This window comes from Buteo buteo, chromosome 10 (genome assembly GCF_964188355.1).
Source record: "Buteo buteo chromosome 10, bButBut1.hap1.1, whole genome shotgun sequence".
In the NCBI taxonomy this organism is placed as follows: domain Eukaryota; kingdom Metazoa; phylum Chordata; class Aves; order Accipitriformes; family Accipitridae; genus Buteo; species Buteo buteo.
In genome coordinates, this window is record NC_134180.1 from 39,748,090 (window position 1) to 39,770,048 (window position 21,959).

The following is a 21,959-nucleotide window of genomic DNA, read 5'->3' on the forward strand; positions in this document are numbered from 1 at the left end:
CCTGCCTACTGTGAAATCTGTTTCCAGATGCCACGTGCTTCCCACGGATTACAGTGGAAACCTATTAAATAAGGGAATTTCACCCATGGGGATCCTTAGCATCAATGATTGTTATGCTGATTGTCAACATGCCTGAGCTCCTCTTTGTATCTTGCCTCCATTTTTAAAAGTCCCTGTCATTTTGAAAATTGACTCAAGGGGATATAATGAGAGATGATTTTGCAAAAAATCCTAAGCTTCGAACAGAATAATTACTGAATTTAAGTGCAAGAGGAAGAAACCAAATTGCTAGAAAAGTCTCCTGGCCTCTCCCCAAGCAGGTGCAGATCTGCATTCAAATCTGGTAGCCTAGCTCACTTCTTTACTGACCTCCCATTTCAGTTTTCCTGTTTAAGTTAATTTTGCAAGCAGAGATGTTCCAAGGCAGTTGTCAGTGTGGATTCAACATCAATGCAACACATTTCCCCCAAAGAGGTTTCTAAATCAATTTTAATTCCAATAGGCTCAAGTAAATGTTTTCAATTTGATTCAATAATCCATACACACTTATAAAATGGCTTTTCCCCATGTAATACAAGACAAACATGGTTTATGTTTCTAACAACTTTGGTTAATAAAAAATTCTAATTTCCTATCCTGAATGGTACAAACACGTAATTTTTATTCACCTCTCAATGAACCAGATGACATAAACAAATGAAATAAAATCAGCCTTTAAGAGCATTATTTGAATCATTAATTCTCTAAATGCTTCTTGAAGAACATATGATTTTTGGCAAACTCATAAGAAAAAAAAAATGAAAATCACTAAAAAGTCCTAGAATAGAGCTTTCCAAATCTCCTGAGAATTTTGCATTCTTTCCTTTTAGAGACCAACATGAAACCCCTTCAAGATGTCTTTTAAAATTTGAGCAAGTTCTCAAAATAGGTAATTACACCACAGTTACGAGCAGTATCAGCCAAGAGTGGCATGAAGATTAGGGCTGGAGGTGGGGGATGGCAGAAATATAATCTCCACTAATAGTATCTAGTGCGTTGTAAGCCCATAAGATGGAATAAAGTTTAGAAAGGAGGGCTGTAGAGGTCAGGGTAAAACACAGGTCCTCAAATGATAAGCTTCTTCACAGTACATGGGAGCAAGAAGTGACAATCTGGAGAGGAAAGGAGGTGCTTGGCTCACCTCCATTTTTGTAACTGTGTCTTCAAGTCAGTTAAAACTCCTACCCTCTGCTGGGAGTGTGACCAGGTAGGATTTCTAGAGCCCAGCAAATTCTGGATCCATCAGATCAATGTTGACTGAATAAAAGGCAAATTTAGTACTTAATTTTTTAACAGCCTATTTTTAAGATTATCCAGGGTGATAATGTTAACATACAAAATTAAAATTTGATATTATGTTAATATTGAACTTACCTATAGTACATTAGAGTTTCACAGCTGCGATTCTACTTAAATAGCAGCTTCTGAGAGGATTTTGTATGCAAGTCCTTGTCCTAACTATAGTAATAATCTTTTAGTGTTGGAACAGAATACTGTTTTACAAACCAGCTCTGATGACAACACAGAGAAACTGAAGAGTTGACCATGACTAGAAAGCTTATGGCTGTAAAAACACTGTGCCTAATGGGAAATGTTTTAATAATCTCTTGTAAGAGAATTGCTCTGCATATGACTACAAAAAGAGATAAGTGTTCCCAACACATAAAAGAAATGTTTGGTAAAATCCGTAACTTTGCAGGAGCGTTAATGTCATTTGCCTCATCTGCAGCAGAAATCAAACTATTTCCCTATCACCCAAAAATCAGTAATCTATGCAACAGAGCCTAAAAACAGTTTCAAGAAACCATAAAAGAACTTCAAAAACACACCACACCCCGCTGCAGGGAGTTAGTCTATCCCAGTAGCAGGACTTCGCATTTGCACTCACTGAGTATCATGAGACTCCTCCCAGACCTTTCCTCTAACCTGTCCAAGTTATCAAATTGTTTGCTTAACTAATGTTATTACAGTGCCTTTAACTCAAGGTAGGTACTATACCACAAACATACAAGTCACATCATCTGAATAACCATCATTTTCTTTTTGGACATTGTACTTTGATAAGAAGAGCACCTTGCATTTATCTAACATTTTATCATGTTTTATATTCAGATACATTACAAATCTTAGGAATTAAGCTTTGTATTACTTCAACACTTCAAATAAGAAACACTACCTTACTATATCCTTATACAGATATAGAGACCTCTAAAGATTTAGATGACACTACACCGAAGACTTATGCTGAGATCAGAAGAACCCTGTCCCATGCTCTAACTCCGTACTAATCCTCACCCCCTTTCAGTCACCCTAGATCTTCAGCGTGGGATACATCTGTGGGACAGACATTCCGTTACGAAGTTATTATCAAACTTACTGCTCTTTCTCAGCGCAGTGCTGTGAACTGCAGATGGCAGGAGAACTACCAGAATGATAGATAATACAGCAAAAGAGGCCGCTCCTTGATCTGGATGGAAATGGTTGCATGGCTCTTGCAGAAGTACAACAAAACCTCATTCACTGGAAATACACTAGAGCTGAAATTTCTGTTTATAAAGCAAAGACTAATTTCTTGGGAATACTCAGTTCCATTGCATAATCAAACTCATTGATTAGTAACATTAGAAACTTCATGTTAGTACTTGCTACCTGTCACTGCTTGCAGTTAATGAACTTGGGGAAAAAAAGCAGAAAAAAAACCCTGCCTGTTTTTCACACGCCCATCATTCACAGTATACAGGGGAGGGCTCATTTGTTGAAATATACGCAAATGCAATTCAATGACAAGTAAATGAGCACACCAAGTTTCTTTTGACTTTTATTATGTGGGATTTGAATAACAAACACTGTCTGAATTGTATACCTTGTCTGTATAAAGCATTCACTGTACCACAAGGCCTTCAGATGGCTGGATGTGATCAGATGCGCTCAGACTTGCACATACAATAGAACAAGATTAATTCTGGAGATGTGCTACTGCCATACACTGTCCCTTCCAGTTCTTCAGATACTTGTACACACTGCAAGGAGCTCTGATCGCTGCCATAGAACATATTTTATAATTCTTCTCAGCAGTAAAGGCAATTCTCAGAATTTCCATTTGGGGGATAGAATCAGATTTTGTGCAGAGAAGCATTCACTTATTATGATTTATGAAAATGTTTTTAGAAGTTGGATGCTGAATATTTTATTAACATAAACATCAAGTTCCTAAAACAGTTGTTTGCCATTTTCAAAAGTTTCACCCTCCAGCAGAAGAAATAACATAGGAGACACACATCAAAAGTATGTTACCCACATTGCAAAGAACTGACATTTTTAAATTTCCTGCCTGCCCCAAAATACTGAATGATCATACAACCAAACCGCCTTTACTTTCTTTACTTGCCTTGAACATCTCCCTCAGATCACATTCTCATTTACATCAGTTTCCCTATTTTTGCCTTTCCAAACTACAGCTTTTTTGTCTTAAATGAATCATTTTTTCCTTGTGAGTTTAGGCCTAGAGTAGTCATAAGGATTCTAAACCATCTTCCCAAACAAATGCTTAAAAATGTTTAACTGCTGTGTCTCTTCTTAAAAACACTAATATAAAGATTTCTGATACAAAAGCTATAGCAAACACAAAGCCTTAATTACTGGTTTGGTAGAATCGCTGCAGTAAGAGGTATAGCTATCCAGAAGTTGAACAAGTTATTGATCAGATATCTAAGACAAGTAAAATTTGCAACACACACATATATGAGCAAAGATGAGAATTTTTTTTTGTCTTAAAAAAAATATTAAAAAATCCTCAGAAGTAAATGGCTAAATTATATACCCGCAAAAAAGAAACAGGATGACAAAATGAAAAGCTCACATGAAAGTTCAAATCTTGCTGCCTCAAGTATTAGAACCATTAAATTATTTTTCTTTTTGTTTCATTCTTTTATTTTATTCAAGCAATTCATATTAAATCTGTTTTCAATTTCAATTTCATTATCAGTATAGGTTTAAAAAAAAATAAAAATCAAAGACAGCTACACAGAACAACATGAATTACCCCTAGAATTCAAGGTCTTGGCATCCAAGTTCATCAGTACTTAAAACCATAAGCAAAAAAATACTGATAAAAATCGATGGATAAAAATCCCTGCTAAAAATCTTTCAGTACTACTATTCATAAGCACCAAATTCATATTGTCCCATTCCTCATGCTTAGCAATCCTAATAACTGCCCTACAATCTGATGCAAAATTGTAAATACAAATATGAACTTATCCAACCATGCATTTATTCATAGCTTCTCCTTAATTTTGAGTTTTCCTCCTCTTTGTTTATATTTCCTTTATCAGATGACAATTAATGTCTCTATAGATTGCTACTGAGTTCTCTGTAACTTCACAAAGTGTCGGCAAGATTCAACCTCCAGTAACAGATAGTGCATTTAAGCTCTGCTGAGCTCAAAACAAAGTAGAAACAAAGCCTTTAGAAGAAAATTTATTCATCAACAGAGAAAAAAAAAGTTATCTTTTGCTAAGAGTAATTTTAAAAATTGTAGTTCCATTTGTGAAACAACTGCAATGTACAAATAGAGTAAAAATTAATGAACTGTAATACATGAGTTCTTTCTTCCTTTTAAAATATATTTCAATAAGATATATTTTTAATGTCAGAGAATTAAATCCCATGTTCCCACACCAGACTTCCACTGGGCTTAAAAATTGTACTTTCACTGAGCGCACAGATAACAGAAGAATCACAGATGCTTAAAAGGTAGCTGATGTAGGAGCTGATTAAAGAACAAAATACACACAAATAAAGAGAAATGAGTCACTACCTTTCTTTTTGGAGTCTTTCTTTGTGCTGGTTTTAACAGCCACTTGAAGTTCTGTCTCAGTTGACATCCTATATCCTTAGTCCTCTTCACACAGATCCAGGATCTCAGTCAGGCTCATTTAGAACGTCTCTCCAAGAGAATAATTTAGCCTTTCAGATACTATAACCCAAACAGTTCATCTCATTCACTCCTTTTGAGTGCTGTTAAAGAAGGAAACAAAAAGTAACTGTCATTTTCTGAGTTTAAAACATAAAAGAAAAAAAAAAGGCAAACCATCGCAAGCCTACTGAGAAAGAAACCTATGAAGTTCTCCATCTGCAGAGTCAATTGCCCACAATTTTAGATGCTTAAACACAGTCATCTAGTCCTGTTTGAGATGTTTTGGCATATCTGAGATGTCTTCACAGGCCAGAGACACCACACAAGGTGTACAGAAGACCTGTACTTCTGGACCAGCAGCTGGAGGACAAAGACTATGATCTGGGAAGTAGCTGGAAATGGCACCAAAAGCAGAACATTCTGCAAGGACTCAATTCTTAAATGCAACAATTCCAAGGTAAAAACATATTGCCAGATAGTAAGTTCAGATTTTTACTCCTCAAATGCTCTTTGAACGCTTTCATTCTCCTACTTGAACAAAGACAAATGAAAAATGTATTCATTATTCTTACTAAGAACATCACACTTTACCATTCCTCTTGCTTATGATAATGTTTCCAGCATGAAAGAATCTGCCTCCATGTAAACAAAGCTGTAATTCTTAACGCCCATCTAGTAATTTTTCTTGTAAAGAACTCTGAAAATACAGTTCATTAAACCTACAAAATACAAATGGGATAGGGGCAAAAAAGATAACATTCACAGAGCAAACTACAGCTTTACATAACATGTGTTTGTTGGGCAGATACACAAATGCACCAGCCGTGAACCCACAGCAATAACTGCAGAAATGTGCTGGAGCGGTATGAGGAAGGCTGGCTGTAAGGCTGCAAGTAGGACTGGGGATGTATGGGCTCTGGAAGCAAGGAATACACAAAGAATAAACAATCAGGCAAAGAATAAACCATTACTCCAATTCTTATTGCTGCTCCTTCTTGCTTTGAAGGATGAGCCACCTACTTCAGCCAGTCTGTCGAGGACAGAGGACCATACTGTCCCAAAGCCATTTGTCATGATGTTCCCTCACTAAATGCATCTTCTTATTGCCCTTTCTTTTTCTGAAAAAGTTCTCATTATTAGCACAATTACAGTGAAGTCCATCTGGCCTGTTTGAAAAGCTGCCCAGTTATTAAATAAGCATTTAATAAAGAAATTAACCCACCATATCAGCTGGTTAGCTGGCCAGAGATTAACTACAGTTATAGTTATTTACTAATGTCCCTTCTCTGTCATTTAAGAAAGTAATACACTGCAAACATTGAAATAATTTTGACAGTTCAAATCACTTTTCACAGTAAGGGCTGTGAAGCCACTAGTACTTTCAAATCCAGGCTCTTTTAACATTTTAAAATGCTTCAGTAACATTACACTGCCATGCACCATCTGAAGTGATTTAATATTGCTGAAGTGTGTCAGGGGCTTTCTTTAATAAGCTCTTCAAATCTGTATGTGTATAATGGAATATTCAAAGATAGCTTTTCAAAATCTGCTGAACTGATTTTGAAATACAAAATTCCCTGTTCCTCCTCTATGGAGTCTGAATACGTGCCGCATAGCAAAAAGGAGGCAAAATAAAACAACTTACAAATCAAAGTTGCAGTGCTTGCTAAATACACCTTCTTGGAACACCTGAATAAACTAAAAGCTTTTTGATTAACATTCTTAGTTAAGAAAACCGTAGAAAAGGACAAAGCAAACGAAGGTTGATCACAGAGAGAAAAGGAATAAGATAACAGCCCCCAAACTGACAGCCTTTCCAGATGTGAAGCACACTTTGGCCAGGTCCAGGGAGATGTCTCTCCCCCAAACATGGTCACGGTGGGACGCCACATGCGGTGACTGCTGGGCCCCGGCACAGATCGATGCGTTCACTGTGCAGCCAGGGAACCACCTCACCCTACCGTCATTACAGTTGCTCTTAACTTACGCTTGAAATCCCCCCACCAAACAGGGAGAAAAGCGCTGCAGAGAACAGATGTCCCTCGCAACCCCCATCCCCTGCCCCTCCCCCTGCACACAACCCAATTTAATAATATTTAGTTTTACAGCACAGTAGGGATGCATCAGTCTTTACAGTTCATTGGCACTTAAAGCATCACTCAAGTCACAGCTGGATTGACAGTTTATTTTTCTAGAACTTGGATTTACATTTACCTAAAGGTTAACTGCGTAACTTTACAAGAAGCACTAACATGAACCACTTAACAAAAGGAAAATATTTATAATAGGTCCATTTATATAAAAAAAAACAAAACAAAGAAAAAAATTAAATGCAAAATACCCCCACGGTCAAGAGTTAAGAAACTTTTAATGTCTTAGAAGACTGCTGTAGGTACAAAGCATCAAGAATGTAACCTCCCGTTGCCAACTACGTTCAACAGGATAGTTGAAATAGTAGCATCTGAATGGTACTGAATATTTTAAAATAACAACATATGACTGCTATCTCATTTGAAACTCTCCAGAAAACCTATATCCCCTCGAGGCTATCCCACTGAGTAATATTTTTTAAAATAAATGCATGTCTATTTTTGGACAGGTTCACATATTGATTTACTTTAAAACCTAATCAGGTCATACTCTCGCAGGCTCATAGATCTTTGAATAAAGTAATAGGTATCTTTGCACAGGAGCACATAAACATCTGTCAGATGCAAGCTATAGTTCAAACTGAATTTGCTACAGAGACAATTCCTCCGAAAGTATAGGTCTTTATGTAAGCTACATTAGTAAACTTTCATACACTGTCCATATTTCAGCCGTTTATTACCCAGATGAGAATGGCAGTCAATCTGCTCTTCACCGCAACAGCTTTTATTGTCTCCTCCAATCTAGGTCACTGCTATTAAATACTAAGGTCTTCCAACTATGGGAAGTACTGCAGCATGTGTTTTATCAATGAGATGCTATTTTCTTTGATCAGTTCTGCCACATTTTTCTCCCTGCTCTAAAGACAAATTTTGTTAGCTGCATTAAAAAAAAAAAAAAAAATCCATCATCTTACACGTATCCACTCTAATGATCTTCTTGTGTGCCTTGTTACTGTTCCAGCTATTACAATGTTATGTGCATGCCTCAGCTTTTCCTAAAGAGGATTCAGAGCTCTTCGTTTTAACAAAATACTGACATTTTCTGTTCCCTTATTAAGTGGCTACAGCAGGAACACAATCAGCGCATTCTGGAATTAACTGGCTTTTAATTCCAAGAGAAGTCTTAAGCCTGCATTCTGCATTACTCCTACGCCAGCATAAAACCTAAAGCCTTAGTGAAGAAATATTTTTGTAAATTCACTTTGTAGTTAGGATTAACACAGGTTGGACCTTTTATGCACAGGGAAATTAGTCACATGCTCCGCCCGCCTCCCCCACGCATTTGTAAAACAACAATTTCTGTCAAATCATTTGTCTTTTCAACCACGGTTGAGCGAGCTCATGAAGGTGTTATTAGGAGACTTCCCCTAGCCCAAGTTATGAAGGAGGTCAGACAAGATGATCGTAATACTTCCCCTCTGGCTTTAAAATACATGAATTTATTAATTTTCTTCAGGGCTTCAAAACTTAAGAAGTTCCCTCCCCTGAAACCAGTTTCCATCTGCTTATGTAAAGGAAAAGCAGTCTTAGAAAGGATTTGAAACTAAGCCCCGGCATTCCGTAGGTATTTAAGTTCTCTGCAGCCCCAAAGTGGGATTTGACAAGAGGGTGGTACCTCCCAAACCCTGGTTTGACAAAACAAAAAACATGCCACCATCCTCAGCTCTTGCTTTTATACCTCTGAAGTTTTGTGATTCATTTCCTTTCCTCCAAAGCACCCAATATAATCAGCTGTAAGGGAACGTTGAGGCCCATGATATTGCAAGTGTTAAACAAAGCCCAAACATATTAAAAGGGCAAAATATAAGTGGCAAAATTATTTTTAAAGTGCTGTGATCCTGAAAAACTGAAAACAGTTCAAGAGCGAAGGGCTGCTATCCAGGGAGAAAAATGTTACTCATCAACTTCTCACCTGACCACAAAGCCGAACAGAGAACTTCAGTGGGACCACACACAACAGACAGTGGAAAAACCCACCCTGGCCACCAGTGCCCTTTATACCCTTCCAGAGAAAGAAGGCCATGAAACCCTTTGGAGCTGCTCACAATGTTTTGTACTCATCAGCTCATTTCCCTAACGGTCAGGTCTTGTGAACATCCTGCAGAAAGCTACTTGGTATCAGAGTATTAATCTTTTACAGAACGCACTACACTAATTCCAAACTGAAACCCAAGGGACTGGTCCAAACCCCACTGATATATTTCAGTTAATAAGGCCTATAAGTGAGAATTAGAAAATGAGGAAGATGAAGTAAAAGAGGGAGCCTAAGATACTGACACAGAGGAGAAAATGAGAAGGAAAAGTAAACAGAAGATGTCTGTGTAGACATTTCATTAAAGCAAATTCTATAACAAAGTGTTTAGCAGCGAAATCTAAGCCAGCTCATGCATTAAAATTCTGGCTAGCCTGCAAAACAAAACAATCTCCATTAGACTGTTGCATGTGCCCAGCCTCTCTTCCCTAGTTTTGTCATTCGCCTACAGAACAGCATAATAAACTGTTTTTAGTGACAAAGTCAAATGACTCTGTCACAGCATGGCATGCCAATCACTGCTTTTTCCTGCAATTTCTTTACTGGTACGTCTGTAGCCTGTAAAGGTGAAAGCAAGCTTACTGCTCACGCGCACAAAGAGATCCCCCACAAAATTCATTCCCTCAGCAGACACGTGGAAAGCCAAGTGCCCAGTTTAGCTCCTCGAATCTCCCCTTACAAACGCTCCTCTGAAACCCAGCACCCTACTTCTTCCTCCTACTACCTAAGTTACACAGCTTGCAAAGACTCACAACCGCTCCATATTTCATACTTAGTTTTGTTTGCTCTAAAATGAGCAAGTACTCCTGTCCACCTCTAATTTTCTATATATAAAGATGAAGGGAGGAGATTTATGTGCTTTATTATGCTGTCTGTACTGTTTGTAGTGGGACACCAGACCAGCACTTCCTGATTAACCCTTTTTAATTCTTCCGACATCAGAAAACTACTTAGTACTCAAACCATAACATTTAATTTCCCATTGTATATAGTTGCTATTTGTTCAGTTGTATTTATAAAATACTTCTCTTCTCTCCTGAAAACAAGCAGCTTGTTTTTAAAAAACCTACATGTAACTATGGCCAATAACACATTTTATTAAATTTATTGTGGTTTGCAATATGCTTCATTATTCTATCTCTAGGGCATCTTTCAGGCATGCTACCCAGTTCCTCAGATTGTGTAAATAGCACCACTGAAGCTGATTTACCACTAGAAGAGCATCTTGCCAAAAAAATGACCTATAAAATATTTCCAAAGTAAGATGTTTATTAGTATTCCAATGACAGCAGGAATAATTACTAAAATTCCTCCTGGAAATCACTCCATGTAGTGGTGAATACTACACTCTACCTCACCAATTATTCACCAGAAGTGCTGTGAATTTTCTACTCACTAGAAAGTGCTGACTGGATTAAAAACACGCTTTTCACAGTAATGAGTTGATTTCATCAACATTTTTAATGGGAAATTACTAACATTTCATTTTAATATTACAGTTTCTATTTTATATTATAGAGGACAGCATTCTGGAAACAAAGGCAAAACAGAACACGTTGACCTTGCTGTAACAGTATTTTTGAAATATACTTTCAAAGAATGTCATTTTGTATTCAGGAAAAACTACATACATGATGTCAGTTCATAATTTCTCTGCGGAAGGATATTCAGATACTTTTAAGAAAAACTGCTAGATTTGAGCCAGTTGCTAAAGACCAGTAGAAAAGTATTTATATTTTTTCCTTCCATGCTTTCCACATGAAATTCATAGTCTTAAAAGAATTTCTATAATCACAGTGTAAAGCCTTTTTTTTAAAAAAAACAAAACAAAACAAAAAAACCTCACCCAGCACTGAGAACCCAGGAATTGCTGCTCTCCCCTGTTCTGCTCTATTGCTGACCAGAACTAGTGCTGTGTAATTCCAGTGCTGCTGTGTTCCCTCCAGTGGGTCGCAGTCTGATTTCCAACAATAAGCTATCAGCTTCAACTCTGTGAAGTAACATTTAACATCCCTTCCAGAGGTTTTGTTAACACCTACCTCTTCTTTGCTAGGTATATATCTGGGAGCATCATCAAACAACGCGAGTAGCATTGCTTTCAGGAGTCTTGCAAGGCTAGAAGGGATAGAATCAAACCCCAAACCTATTGCCACTGAAAATTAAAGGCTGGAAATCAAAATGGAAATTACAGTTATTAAAAACAGTCGTGGCAGCACTGTATGCCTTCAATTCTACAAGAAAGCATGCAAGTCTGCTGGACAAGTGCATTTGCAGCCTTGGACAAGTGCATTTGCAGCCTTGAACGAAACAAGTCAGTCCTGGAAAAGGCTAGACACGCGCTGACTTCCCAGCACTCTCCCCCCAGACCCTGGGAAGGCAGCAATGCACAGGCTCATGTTTGCTTCTCCTCTGCCTGTGTGGCAAAGAATGCAACTCCAGTGCAGGGAGCTGAAAACAAGTAACACCCCCCCTGTGTGCTGGGGGTATAAATACAACACACATTGTTCCTTTAGGCATATTTTCCTGCTCCGAGATGCAAAACTCCACTCAAAGTGCTATTTGTAAGCTTTTGCAGGGTATTACATAAAAAAGAGCACTGCCACTGAACAGCACAGGCTTAAAAACTTTACCTCATTCCTCCGATACCGAGAGGCTGCTATGTTACCAGATAGCATAGGAAGTCAGATTGGACTAGAGATTCCCTGTGCTTACAGTGAAACTGAATTACCTAAATGCTTTTCCTATACGAATAGCATTACACGAAGACTTCACCATACCCAGATTAGTACATTGTTGACCCTGAAGCAGAAAAGAAAAATAATTTCTAATAACTCTGTGTAAGAGTAAACAAGAAACAAAACTCACAACTGCTACAAATGCTGCCCAGGCACAGCCTGACTGCTATCTGAGTTCCACTAGCAGAAAACTGCCTTACCTACATTAAAGTCAATAAAGTCACACCAGCACAAAATCAATAGCGTTACATTTGACTTATATTGGCGTAACTCCATTGATTTTAATGGAGTTGGAGTTACACCAATTTTATGCTGGTGTATCTGCATTAGTGTCAGTGAAGTTATGCCAGTGTGACTGATGTAAACAACACCAGACCAACCAACCCCTATATGTCTAAAATTCAATGTCATTAAAGCAACAAGAAAATGCAAATCTGTACATTACCAAAGCAGGGTCTTTGGAATTTATTTTTGCAAAGCAGAAGAATGGCTCTTTTGCGATCCTCTCGACACTACAGAAACGGAGTGAAGACTAAGAAGGGAAAAAGGACAAAGTACACAGTTGGGATCACAGTATTCTGTAATTAGACCTGTTAAATGATTACTAAAGCACAGTGGTGCAATCACCACACTGAAGGAAAGGGAGAAGTATGCAGCCAGGAGCATCACCAGGGAGAAGATAAAAGCAATGTCAGAGACACCACGTTTTATATTTAAATGCAAATTCCTCACAATCAGAATCTGTGCCTTCTAATTGGAAGAAAAGGTTATGGAATTAAATGTCTCACATCCTGGACAGCTCAGCATGTTTTTTAAGTGGCACAGTAAGTTGAAGGCAACTTATTAATCTCCTGTCCTTTATAGAAGTATCTTAATTCAGCTTTTTTTTTTTTTAATTTCAAGATGACTTCCTTAATATTGCAAGTGAGACTGAACTGGGACTCACCCTCTCATTCATTTTAAATAAAATACAGCAAAATACCTACACAAGATCCAAACTTAAGCTATACTTTGAAATCTGAAGTAGAGCTTGAAGTGATGCTTTATACTGGCCTTCTTAACGGATGTGAATTTTGCACCAACTTTTTCAAGTCCCTTTGAGAATTGCTCAGTCACGAGTTAACCTATACATCATGCCCTTCACTTTTCTGAATGCTTTCTGACATTACAGTAAAGCAAAGCAAACTTTCCCAATGTCAACAACAACAAAAAAACCCTATGCCAGGATTTTTATTCACTGCTATTTTTCAACACTCAGTCCTTGTTCCCTAAAAATTAAGTATTAGGAAAATTAATCAGAGGACTTCACTTCGCTGTAATCGGACTTTTGATTTATTACACCAAACCCAACCAGCAGACTTCTACCAAAGTTCATTGACTAGCAGAGCAAAGGGGAAAAAGCTTTCTGGGACCATAAGTATGAGTTTACACATACAAGCAAAAATTATTTTTACATTGTTGTTCCACAACTGACAAATATCAGTATTTTAAATAGTCTTGTAAATGAGTTTTAGCTACAGGAATACTTTTGACAATTCCATTTAAATACTCCAGTCTTCAAACCAGCAATGTCACTCATGAAGATAATTCCACACAACTGCTAAGACGAACAGCAGGCAGACTTCTGAACGATATCAAACAGAAGTATTTGAGAACGGCTGCTAGATTTTACTGAGAAATTTCAAACCCGTCTGATTACGTTATACACTACTCCACAAATGCCTCTGCTTTGTATCAGTAAGAAAGTTAATCACTTTAAAAGGGCGGAAGCACCTCCCATAAGAAGTCAGGCTCTGCATTGTCCGTTTGTGGGTAAGATTCAGCAGTGTTTCTAACTAATAAAAGACAGCAGTCTTCCCACAGCTGGAAAGTATACTAAAGGGGGGAAAAAAATATCACCTGACAGTCTAACCCTTGAACCTGCGTGGGCCAGGTGTTGTTTTCTGTATCATAATTCCATACAGAGAAACATTCATACAGGGAAACACACTGGTCTCTACTCTGCTATAACCATTCAACTGAAGGGGTCTACATGACCACAGCACGCACTTACAGAATCAAAGCCTAAGTGATCAGGTTTAAAAGTGATTTTAAACTGTAAAAGGAGTTACTTAAAAGAAAAATCAAGCCACTGCCAGGCTAAAATGTCAGGAAAAAAAAGATGCCCCTGATTATTCAGATGGGGAACTCTTAAGCAGCTAAACGAGTATACGGACCTGCATGAGTGGTAATGCATCACAAAACCATGCTTATTTTCTAAACATTTTTAAAAATCACCCAAGTAGCATGCAGTGAGGAACCATTCACCTTCTACTGTCATGCTACAGTTTATTCTCTCTGGGAAGCAGTTACAGGACAAATGCCAAGCTACAGAAGGTATTTTTCCAGCAGCAGCATCTGGCTTCTTGGCAGACTCCTCAGGCAATTTTATTGGAAGCTTTAGAGATGCTATTGGGTCAGTCCTAGTTATATTGCTCATGAGCTGTCTGGCAGTTTCTTCTTCCTAGATGTCATAATCCTCCTGATTTACCTTGAAGGAATTAGCACACTTTTATCCATTTCAAAAATAGTTGACCTGCAAGGCATTTAAGGGCTATCTACAGAGACATAGTAAAAGTCACTGGTCTAAATCTGTGTACCTTCAAGCCAGCAGCATTTCGGCATCCATTGCCTAATGCATCATCAAGAAAGCAAGTAAGCCATGCAAAAACTGTGTGTGTGTGTCTCACTGGTAAACTGAATGCATTCCTCATCATTAAAGGAAAAAATATAAGATGTATGAAAAATTTAATAGTAAAAAAAAAAAAAGGTAAGCTAGGGCAACAGCAAATCTGTGCCTTTATTTAATATGAACAGCTCTCATACAGTGAAGACAGTACTGTGCTGTATCCTGTAGTAAGGGGCAGTGCACATGAAGTCAAGGAACGCTTCTGGCAGACAGCAAGCATAAATTGAAATACAAGGGGATCCGCTAAGTCAACGGAAGGAAAACAATTTCTGAGAATCTGCTTCTTGCAACTCCTCCATTAAACGCAGTGCCTCCGAGCGTATAAGGGGCATGTGGAAGTAAAGACAGCCTATGTCCTTTGCTCTCCCTACTGCCTGTCCCTTCCCCCCCTCCAACCCCAGCAGCTAAGATCTGCATTATTCTGCAGCTGTGATCATGATTAATCCTCATCCAGAAGGATGAAAGACAGGATGCTGGTTTTACCCTCCCTCTTTGCATACCAACAAAATCAAGTCCACAACGAAAAGGCTTTATGTCAGTTTAGAGCAGTCCTCTGGAATTAATACAGAGAAAGGGGACAGAATGCTATAGAAAATGCATTTCTAGTCCATAACACAGGCAGGATCCTCCTTTTTTTAAAAGACGTCTGTGCAATTACTTACAAGAAATATACTCCTTAATTAAAAAAAAATATATAAAATATGCAGACGTGTCCATTACTTCTACTTTTTTTTTTTTTTTTTTTTTTAAGACTTTCTCACAAAGATACGCCTGGCTGTTTTCTTGTTCCCCCCCTTTTTTTTTTTTCCTTTCAAGAGTTTTCAGAGACATTAGAGTAGGAAACACCCACAAAATCCTGTACCAGCTTATTTTCTAGGAAAAAAGTCCTAATGCCCAAAGGTAAATATTACTGGTACAAGAAATGTACTCTATAATTTAATAAAGGGCTATGGATCTTGGATTTTCAGTATCAGGAGTACACTGAGCAACATAAGAGAAGATTGACAGCACTAAGAAAGATGCACATATCCAGGTCAAGCAAAAAGCCAAACGGAGCTCTGTCATCAGCAGAGTGCAACTAAATCCAACCAGACACAGAATTCAGACTTGCCTAATGAGAATTGACTAATATAATTCCGTTTTACGCAGGGCAAAACATATTCTGATTACAGGCCAGTGGTGCTCGCAAGTGCTAAATTTAGGTATCATTAGGGCCAGGTGAACCATTAAGTGAACTAATCTCAATTTTATCCATATCAAAGATTTGTACTGTCCACAAATTAACTTCTCAGATTTAAACCATGTATTCACTCTCATTACTTCACATGTCTTTTGGATATCCCCATTAATTAAAATTTCTGCAGAATCACAGTATGCATTGACAATGCAGCCTGGGTTTTAAAATGCCGTGCCATGGCACACACTGAAAAATCAATTATTTAGGCTCCAGTACCTGAACAGAAGTTACTGGCACACTAGAAATCAAGCCATATTTTAGAGGAGATGTAGCATAGATTCCCTTGTTTACAAGCTTGTTGCTGCAAGTACTAAGCAATCTCAATGATCAGGTGAACATCTGAATACACACTGAAGACTAAACTTCCAGTGATGCCCTAGATTTCACTGACTATACAAATGAGATGAAAGTTGCACACACAGGCAAACAGAGGGTTTCCTGGATGCAGCGAAGATCTAAAATATTTTTATAAACTGCCTTTGATTATACAGTCTCAACAAGGCCTGTAAGTTGAGAGCGCAATCAGGAATGACCATCAAATGAGTGTACTTCAGTACAGCAAAAAAAAAATCAATTAAAAATATAAGTAAAATATTGATGTACCTTGCGCACTGCTCTCCTGAAACACCTGGTACACTTAAAACAATGTACATTATATTTGGGGATAATATAAACTAATTTGAAATACTCTGCTATAATGAAAAACAATTGTTTAGCCAGCCAAGTTTAAAGCCAAAAGGTGAAGAACATCTAATCCAATTAAAATGAGAAGGAATTTAGGAACACAAAATTTACTTACTCCACTTGGAACGTGGCCAGGACCATTGGGTTAAGCACCCATGCCCTTGTGAAAGGGCCACGAGAACTCAAATGACTACCAGTGGCCAGCCCTCAGCTCTATTTCTCCTTTGAGCAGGGCACCCTCGGCAGCCACGTGCCCTCTAGCTAAGCCCCAGGGAAGAATGCCAGCTCCTGAAGTGCAGCCTTTCCAGCACCTCCTTGGGACCTTCCTCACGACGCCCAGCATTAGGCAGGCCCGGCCTTGCCCAGCTTATGAAATCAGACAGGCTCTCGGTACGACACGGTGAGACTGCAGATGATGTCCAAGTAAAGCCGCTGGGATAAATATGCGTTCAATGAAGTTATTGCCTATGTGTCGCTTTAACGTTTTGGTTTGTTTGGGTTTTTTCAGTTCCACAGACTAAATAGCAGGCAGCAATAATATTAGTTTTGGAAGAAGTGTGATGTTTGTGTTACCCACTTAAGTTAATTAATGAAAATAATGACAGAGTTACAAAAATCAGAGATGATTAAGAACTTGAAGACCATCTACCCATTTCTCTGCCAAGGAGGATTTATTTTGAACAGCCCATTCTTCTGTTCTTCATCAGACCTTTTTAAATCATGCCAGCAGTAAGAGTCACATCTCCTTCCTTCAGAGGCATTCATACATTCAGACTGCTTCAGAGGAATAAGTAAAACCCGAGAATAGAGGTCCTGCCAACTTCATATCATTATTCTGAGTTAACTGCTAGGAGATTATCTTGAGCAATTACTCTCGTCCCTTACTGCACACATATACCAAATACCTGTAATCCTCACATAGCTCAACTCTATCAGTGTTAAACCAATCTATCCCCTTCAGATAAGATCTAATGGTAAAATCACATACCACTGGGTTTATAACTCAGACTATTACAGCCTCCATTATTAAATATTGCTTATTATTTTGTACTTACAAAGTCAGGGAGATGTGATTTTATTGCTTGCAAATCATTCTTACATTAGTCTTACGCTGTTATAACTTCACTCTGCTTTTCCAGATAAGCTTTTTGCTTTCTGCATACTTAAATAGTAACTCTAATTATCCTTACTTGATTGCCCTCCCCTTGCAAAGCCTTTCCACAGTATCATCTGCAGTGAATTCTTCATCCCACTTAGATTTTAAAAAGCCCAAGATACATCATATTCTTTAATTTTAATAAAAGCATAGAGGTGGGGTTTTTATAAAAACACACATACTGGGTTCTGTCTTCAGATATATTTTTTCCAAAAACACAGCGAGAATGGCAGGTTACTGATGATTACATTGGTAATAGTTACAGTACAGAACAGTGCCTAGCAATAAAGTCAATTAAAAAAAAGAAAAAAAAAGAAAAAAAAAAGACTATTGATGTGGTATCAGATCAGCAAAGAAAAGTTCAGTTCATTGTCTAAAAATATTCCTTCTTTTGCAAACTATGCTTATAAGAGTTTTCTGGATTTATTTCCAACCACAGTCGCAGAAAACACTTTATACTTCTAGTTCACAGGTACACAGAAGCTACATGAAGCTACAGAGTAGCTACAATTCATGATATTTAATGCATTAACTCAGGTAATCCATTCAAAGAAATGCAAGTTTCAGATGCCAAAAACACAACAATAAAATCCGAGTCAAAACTAATATTTCTTACAAGAATTTTATTAGTATTTTTGTTCACTTTTATAGAGATTTTGCTATTTTGATTACTGATGATGTATTTTGGTTTGATTATACTGGTCTTTGGTAATATCATGTGTTGTTAAAGTTGCCTGACATTTCCCATTATGAATTCTCTTTTTAGCTCCTTATAACTTCAACAAACCAAAGTATACCTACTGAGAGCTCACATCTTGCATGCCACTTAGAAAAAGTAGTGATACAGACAGCTCAATCTCCCAAGACCTCATCCTGCTGCCCTGAGGCATGAGATCTTCCCTTCCTCCTCCTACCTTGCTCAGTAAGCGACAAAGTTTCCTACAGACAGTGACTGCCTTTATCATGCAATCCTGATTTTGATCCTCCAGTTCAGATTTGTTCTTTTGCACTAAGACTTTACATGGAAAGAAAAGTTACTATGTGACTGCATACAAAACTTTGCATTCAGTTATCTTCCATCTGGACAATGTTAAATTTAGCATTTCTTTACTGATGTGCTTGGCTCTGTAATAGTAATTTACATTTTTACGTATGTGTGTAATAACATACAGGAAAAAGAGGCAACACAGGTGTACCACAACCATATTGCAGTGTCTTCTTGAGTTCAGCTTGTAAGCTGCATTCTTTCAGCACCTACTCCTGCAAAAGTTACTTTAGCAATACGTGGTTAGAGTCTGGCAGAAGTGACTATCCCTCAAAGAAGACTTTGGCAGAGAAGGACAGGAAAGAAAAACAAGAGGTCCAGTTGTAACTGTGACTTTCAGGTCTGTTTCTGTCTAAGTTGTATCAAAAAGTGCTTGGAAAAACAAAACACAGTCTTGAGGCCCTGAATGCTCGCAGAGGGCTTCTATTATAAGGAATGCACTACTTCATTAAATAAAACCAACCAACCAACCACACACAGTAGTCCATCTTTGAGCCAAAGACTTTCCTTAGGAAATGTGGCATTCAGCCAAGAAAAAAGCTTCTCTCTCATCTTCTCCATTCCTCTCCACATATTATACACCACTGAAGACTGGTGGTGCTTTATCTACCACCACCTCAAAACCACAACAAAGTACCACAGTCACTCCTGAACCAGGTGGTTTCACATACAGCACCAACGAGAAGGCGGGACAGCAGGATACTGGTTCTACAAGCTCTGGCAAGTCAATCAACAGGGCTGACCTGACCAAACTAATCAACTGGGAATAAAATTCTGCTGCTGTGCACATTCAGCACCAGGATACATTGAGAAGCAGCCTGGCGGAAGAAGGCAAGACTGTTTGCCAGTTTAGTTTCCCATAAGGAGGCTAGCTCAAAATCTTGGAACTGCCCAAGATGATGACAGAGGGGGTCATGATGGCAAGTTCAGAACACCTGCAATACAGCCTCTGGTACCAAATAGACAAGAAAGCCTGTGTTCTGGACAGGGTTTTATTTCCTTTTATTTTCTCCAGATTGATGACTTTGAAAGGAACACGTGCCTTGGGACCTACAGTAGACATGTCCCATTGCGATTTATGCTTTACTCTGCTATAAGCCACAGCTCTGATAAAAGCAGAAGTAAACATATGGATTCTGCTGGCTGGGTCCAGCCGCAGGGACTGAACCTGCACTGGAGTCAGCACCAGGAGGCCAGAGATGGCTCCTCATCAGAGCCAAACAGCTCAGAAACACTGCAAGGAGAATAACTGAGACAGATCCACAGTGACCTTCACAAAAATCTTCACAAAGTTGGCTGTGATTTAAGAGAAAGTTATATGGGTAACAAATGTATTAACAGGTTGAACACCTTCTCAAAGCAAATACTTCATATTAATAAAAGCCTTTAAATTCTTTTTTTTCAGCAAGTCTTAGCATTCCTATCAGGACTGAAGTGTAAATGAAGAACAATTGATGTCACCAGATCATAAGCAAACACAAGTGAGGATGCCTAGCCTTTTAGCAGCAAAGTAACCCTCTGTCAGTCTACTCAAGACCAAACCACAAGAATATTCAGAATATTACTGGAAGAATAATTCTGTTTGAAGCTCAGTAAGCAACGCCTACGTTTTTTATGTGAAGTAATTTGATTCTATTTTTATCCATTAAAGAACATTTGGATTAACAGATTGAAAAAGTTCATTCATGGCTTTATATCTCTATGACTGTTACAAACACTCCCCCCTGCTGCCCATATAATTAACCAAATCAAGGCAGAAATTACATTTACATAAGTCTTGAAAATATTTAAAAATCATCATTAACATGTGTGATTTCATCTTATTTTACTTATGAGTCCAAAGTTCTATCCTGAATGCCATTTCTATAGAAGTTGAGTGCCAAATATTACAAAGTTCCAATTTTACTCTCTATTTAAAAATATCCTGACAGCATTCAGGCAAATTAAATTTAAAATTAAACTTAAAGCAAAGCCTTTGCATGCCACCATAATATTTTAGGCAACGATTTCAAGAAAGGAAAGGCAGAAAACAGACTGTGCATATACTATAGTTCAAAATAGATTCCTCATGTCAAATGGCATAATTTTTCCTTTTTTTGCCATTAAAGAGTTATTTTAAGTCTTCTGCTGAATATATTTACATTCATAATGAAACTTCTTCAGTGGTTCTTTCTGAATTACTATATATGCTTTAATACTGCATACACTAATAGTGTACACATATATACAAATCCACACATAAATATATGTACTCATGCACACAATATTCATGCAAAAAGAATTATTGGAAGTTTTTGACTGGATGCTACCCCCTGTAAATATGTTAAATGTGAATAGCGCTTATAGCTGGGTTCATTAACTAAAAATGTTGCTGTTGTCTGCACAATTCGTATTGCTCTCAGAAGAATGGATGACATGTAAAATGCTAATTTACAGACTCAGTTCTTTTCAATTTACCATCAGGGTCTCTCTCCACTAGGAGAATCAGTGGTCGCTTACTACAATCCTCATAGAATAACTTGAGCCGAGACCTCATCAGCACCTAGAGATAAAACTCTGTAGGCAGTCTTCTCCAAGAAACAGAAGAGGAAAGGGAAAAAAAAAAAAAAACCACACACAAAAAAAAAAAGAAAGGTTTTGAATGAGCTCCAAACACATTTTCTGACATGTTGCCATGGAAAAATGGTATCCCAAAAGCCACAGTCCACTGTGATTGACAAATGTCCCATCTTCCAAGAAAGGAGTCATTATACATAGAGTAGCAGCTAACATTATTGTAGATAACTCTTCTCACAATTTCAGCTGCTCATCACCTTTTTCTTCTTCAGTCCTTTTCCTAAAATCCCTAGCTCTAGAGCATCTGCAATCTGAGAAGTCCGCTCACATCCAGTCTGGGAGCTACTCTGAACTCCCACACCAAGCATGGAATTTCACTTTATCAATTAAGTTTGGACCTCATGTCCCCATTATAGGTTGATGCAGCACTTGGTAAACAGATACAGTTAGGATATTTACTTCAAAACCACATTACTTCTCCAGACTAAAACACTAGCACTGGTATAGCCATTATTCCCTAAGACATTCCAGGACTGCACTCTACCATAGCTGTACCAGCTGCCTCTTCTTTAAATATCTATGACACCCAACTACTTCACAGGCCATAAATAGTAACTTATTGCTATTACAATGTATTATGCTTACAAATAATCACATTATTTATGTCTTTAAATTTCAG

The 21,959-nt window shown here is 37.9% G+C and overlaps 1 protein-coding gene across 1 annotated transcript in view; it reads right to left on the minus strand.

Moving 5' to 3' along the window:
• Positions 1-21,959, minus strand: part of DAB1 (DAB adaptor protein 1) — a 164,945-nt gene that overhangs the window by 115,383 nt on the left and 27,603 nt on the right. Inside the window, exon 2 of the mRNA XM_075037198.1 lies at positions 4,859-5,058. Within this exon, the coding sequence (XP_074893299.1) occupies positions 4,859-4,925 (67 nt within the window). The 5' untranslated portion in view covers positions 4,926-5,058. The remainder of the gene's footprint in view (positions 1-4,858; positions 5,059-21,959) is intronic.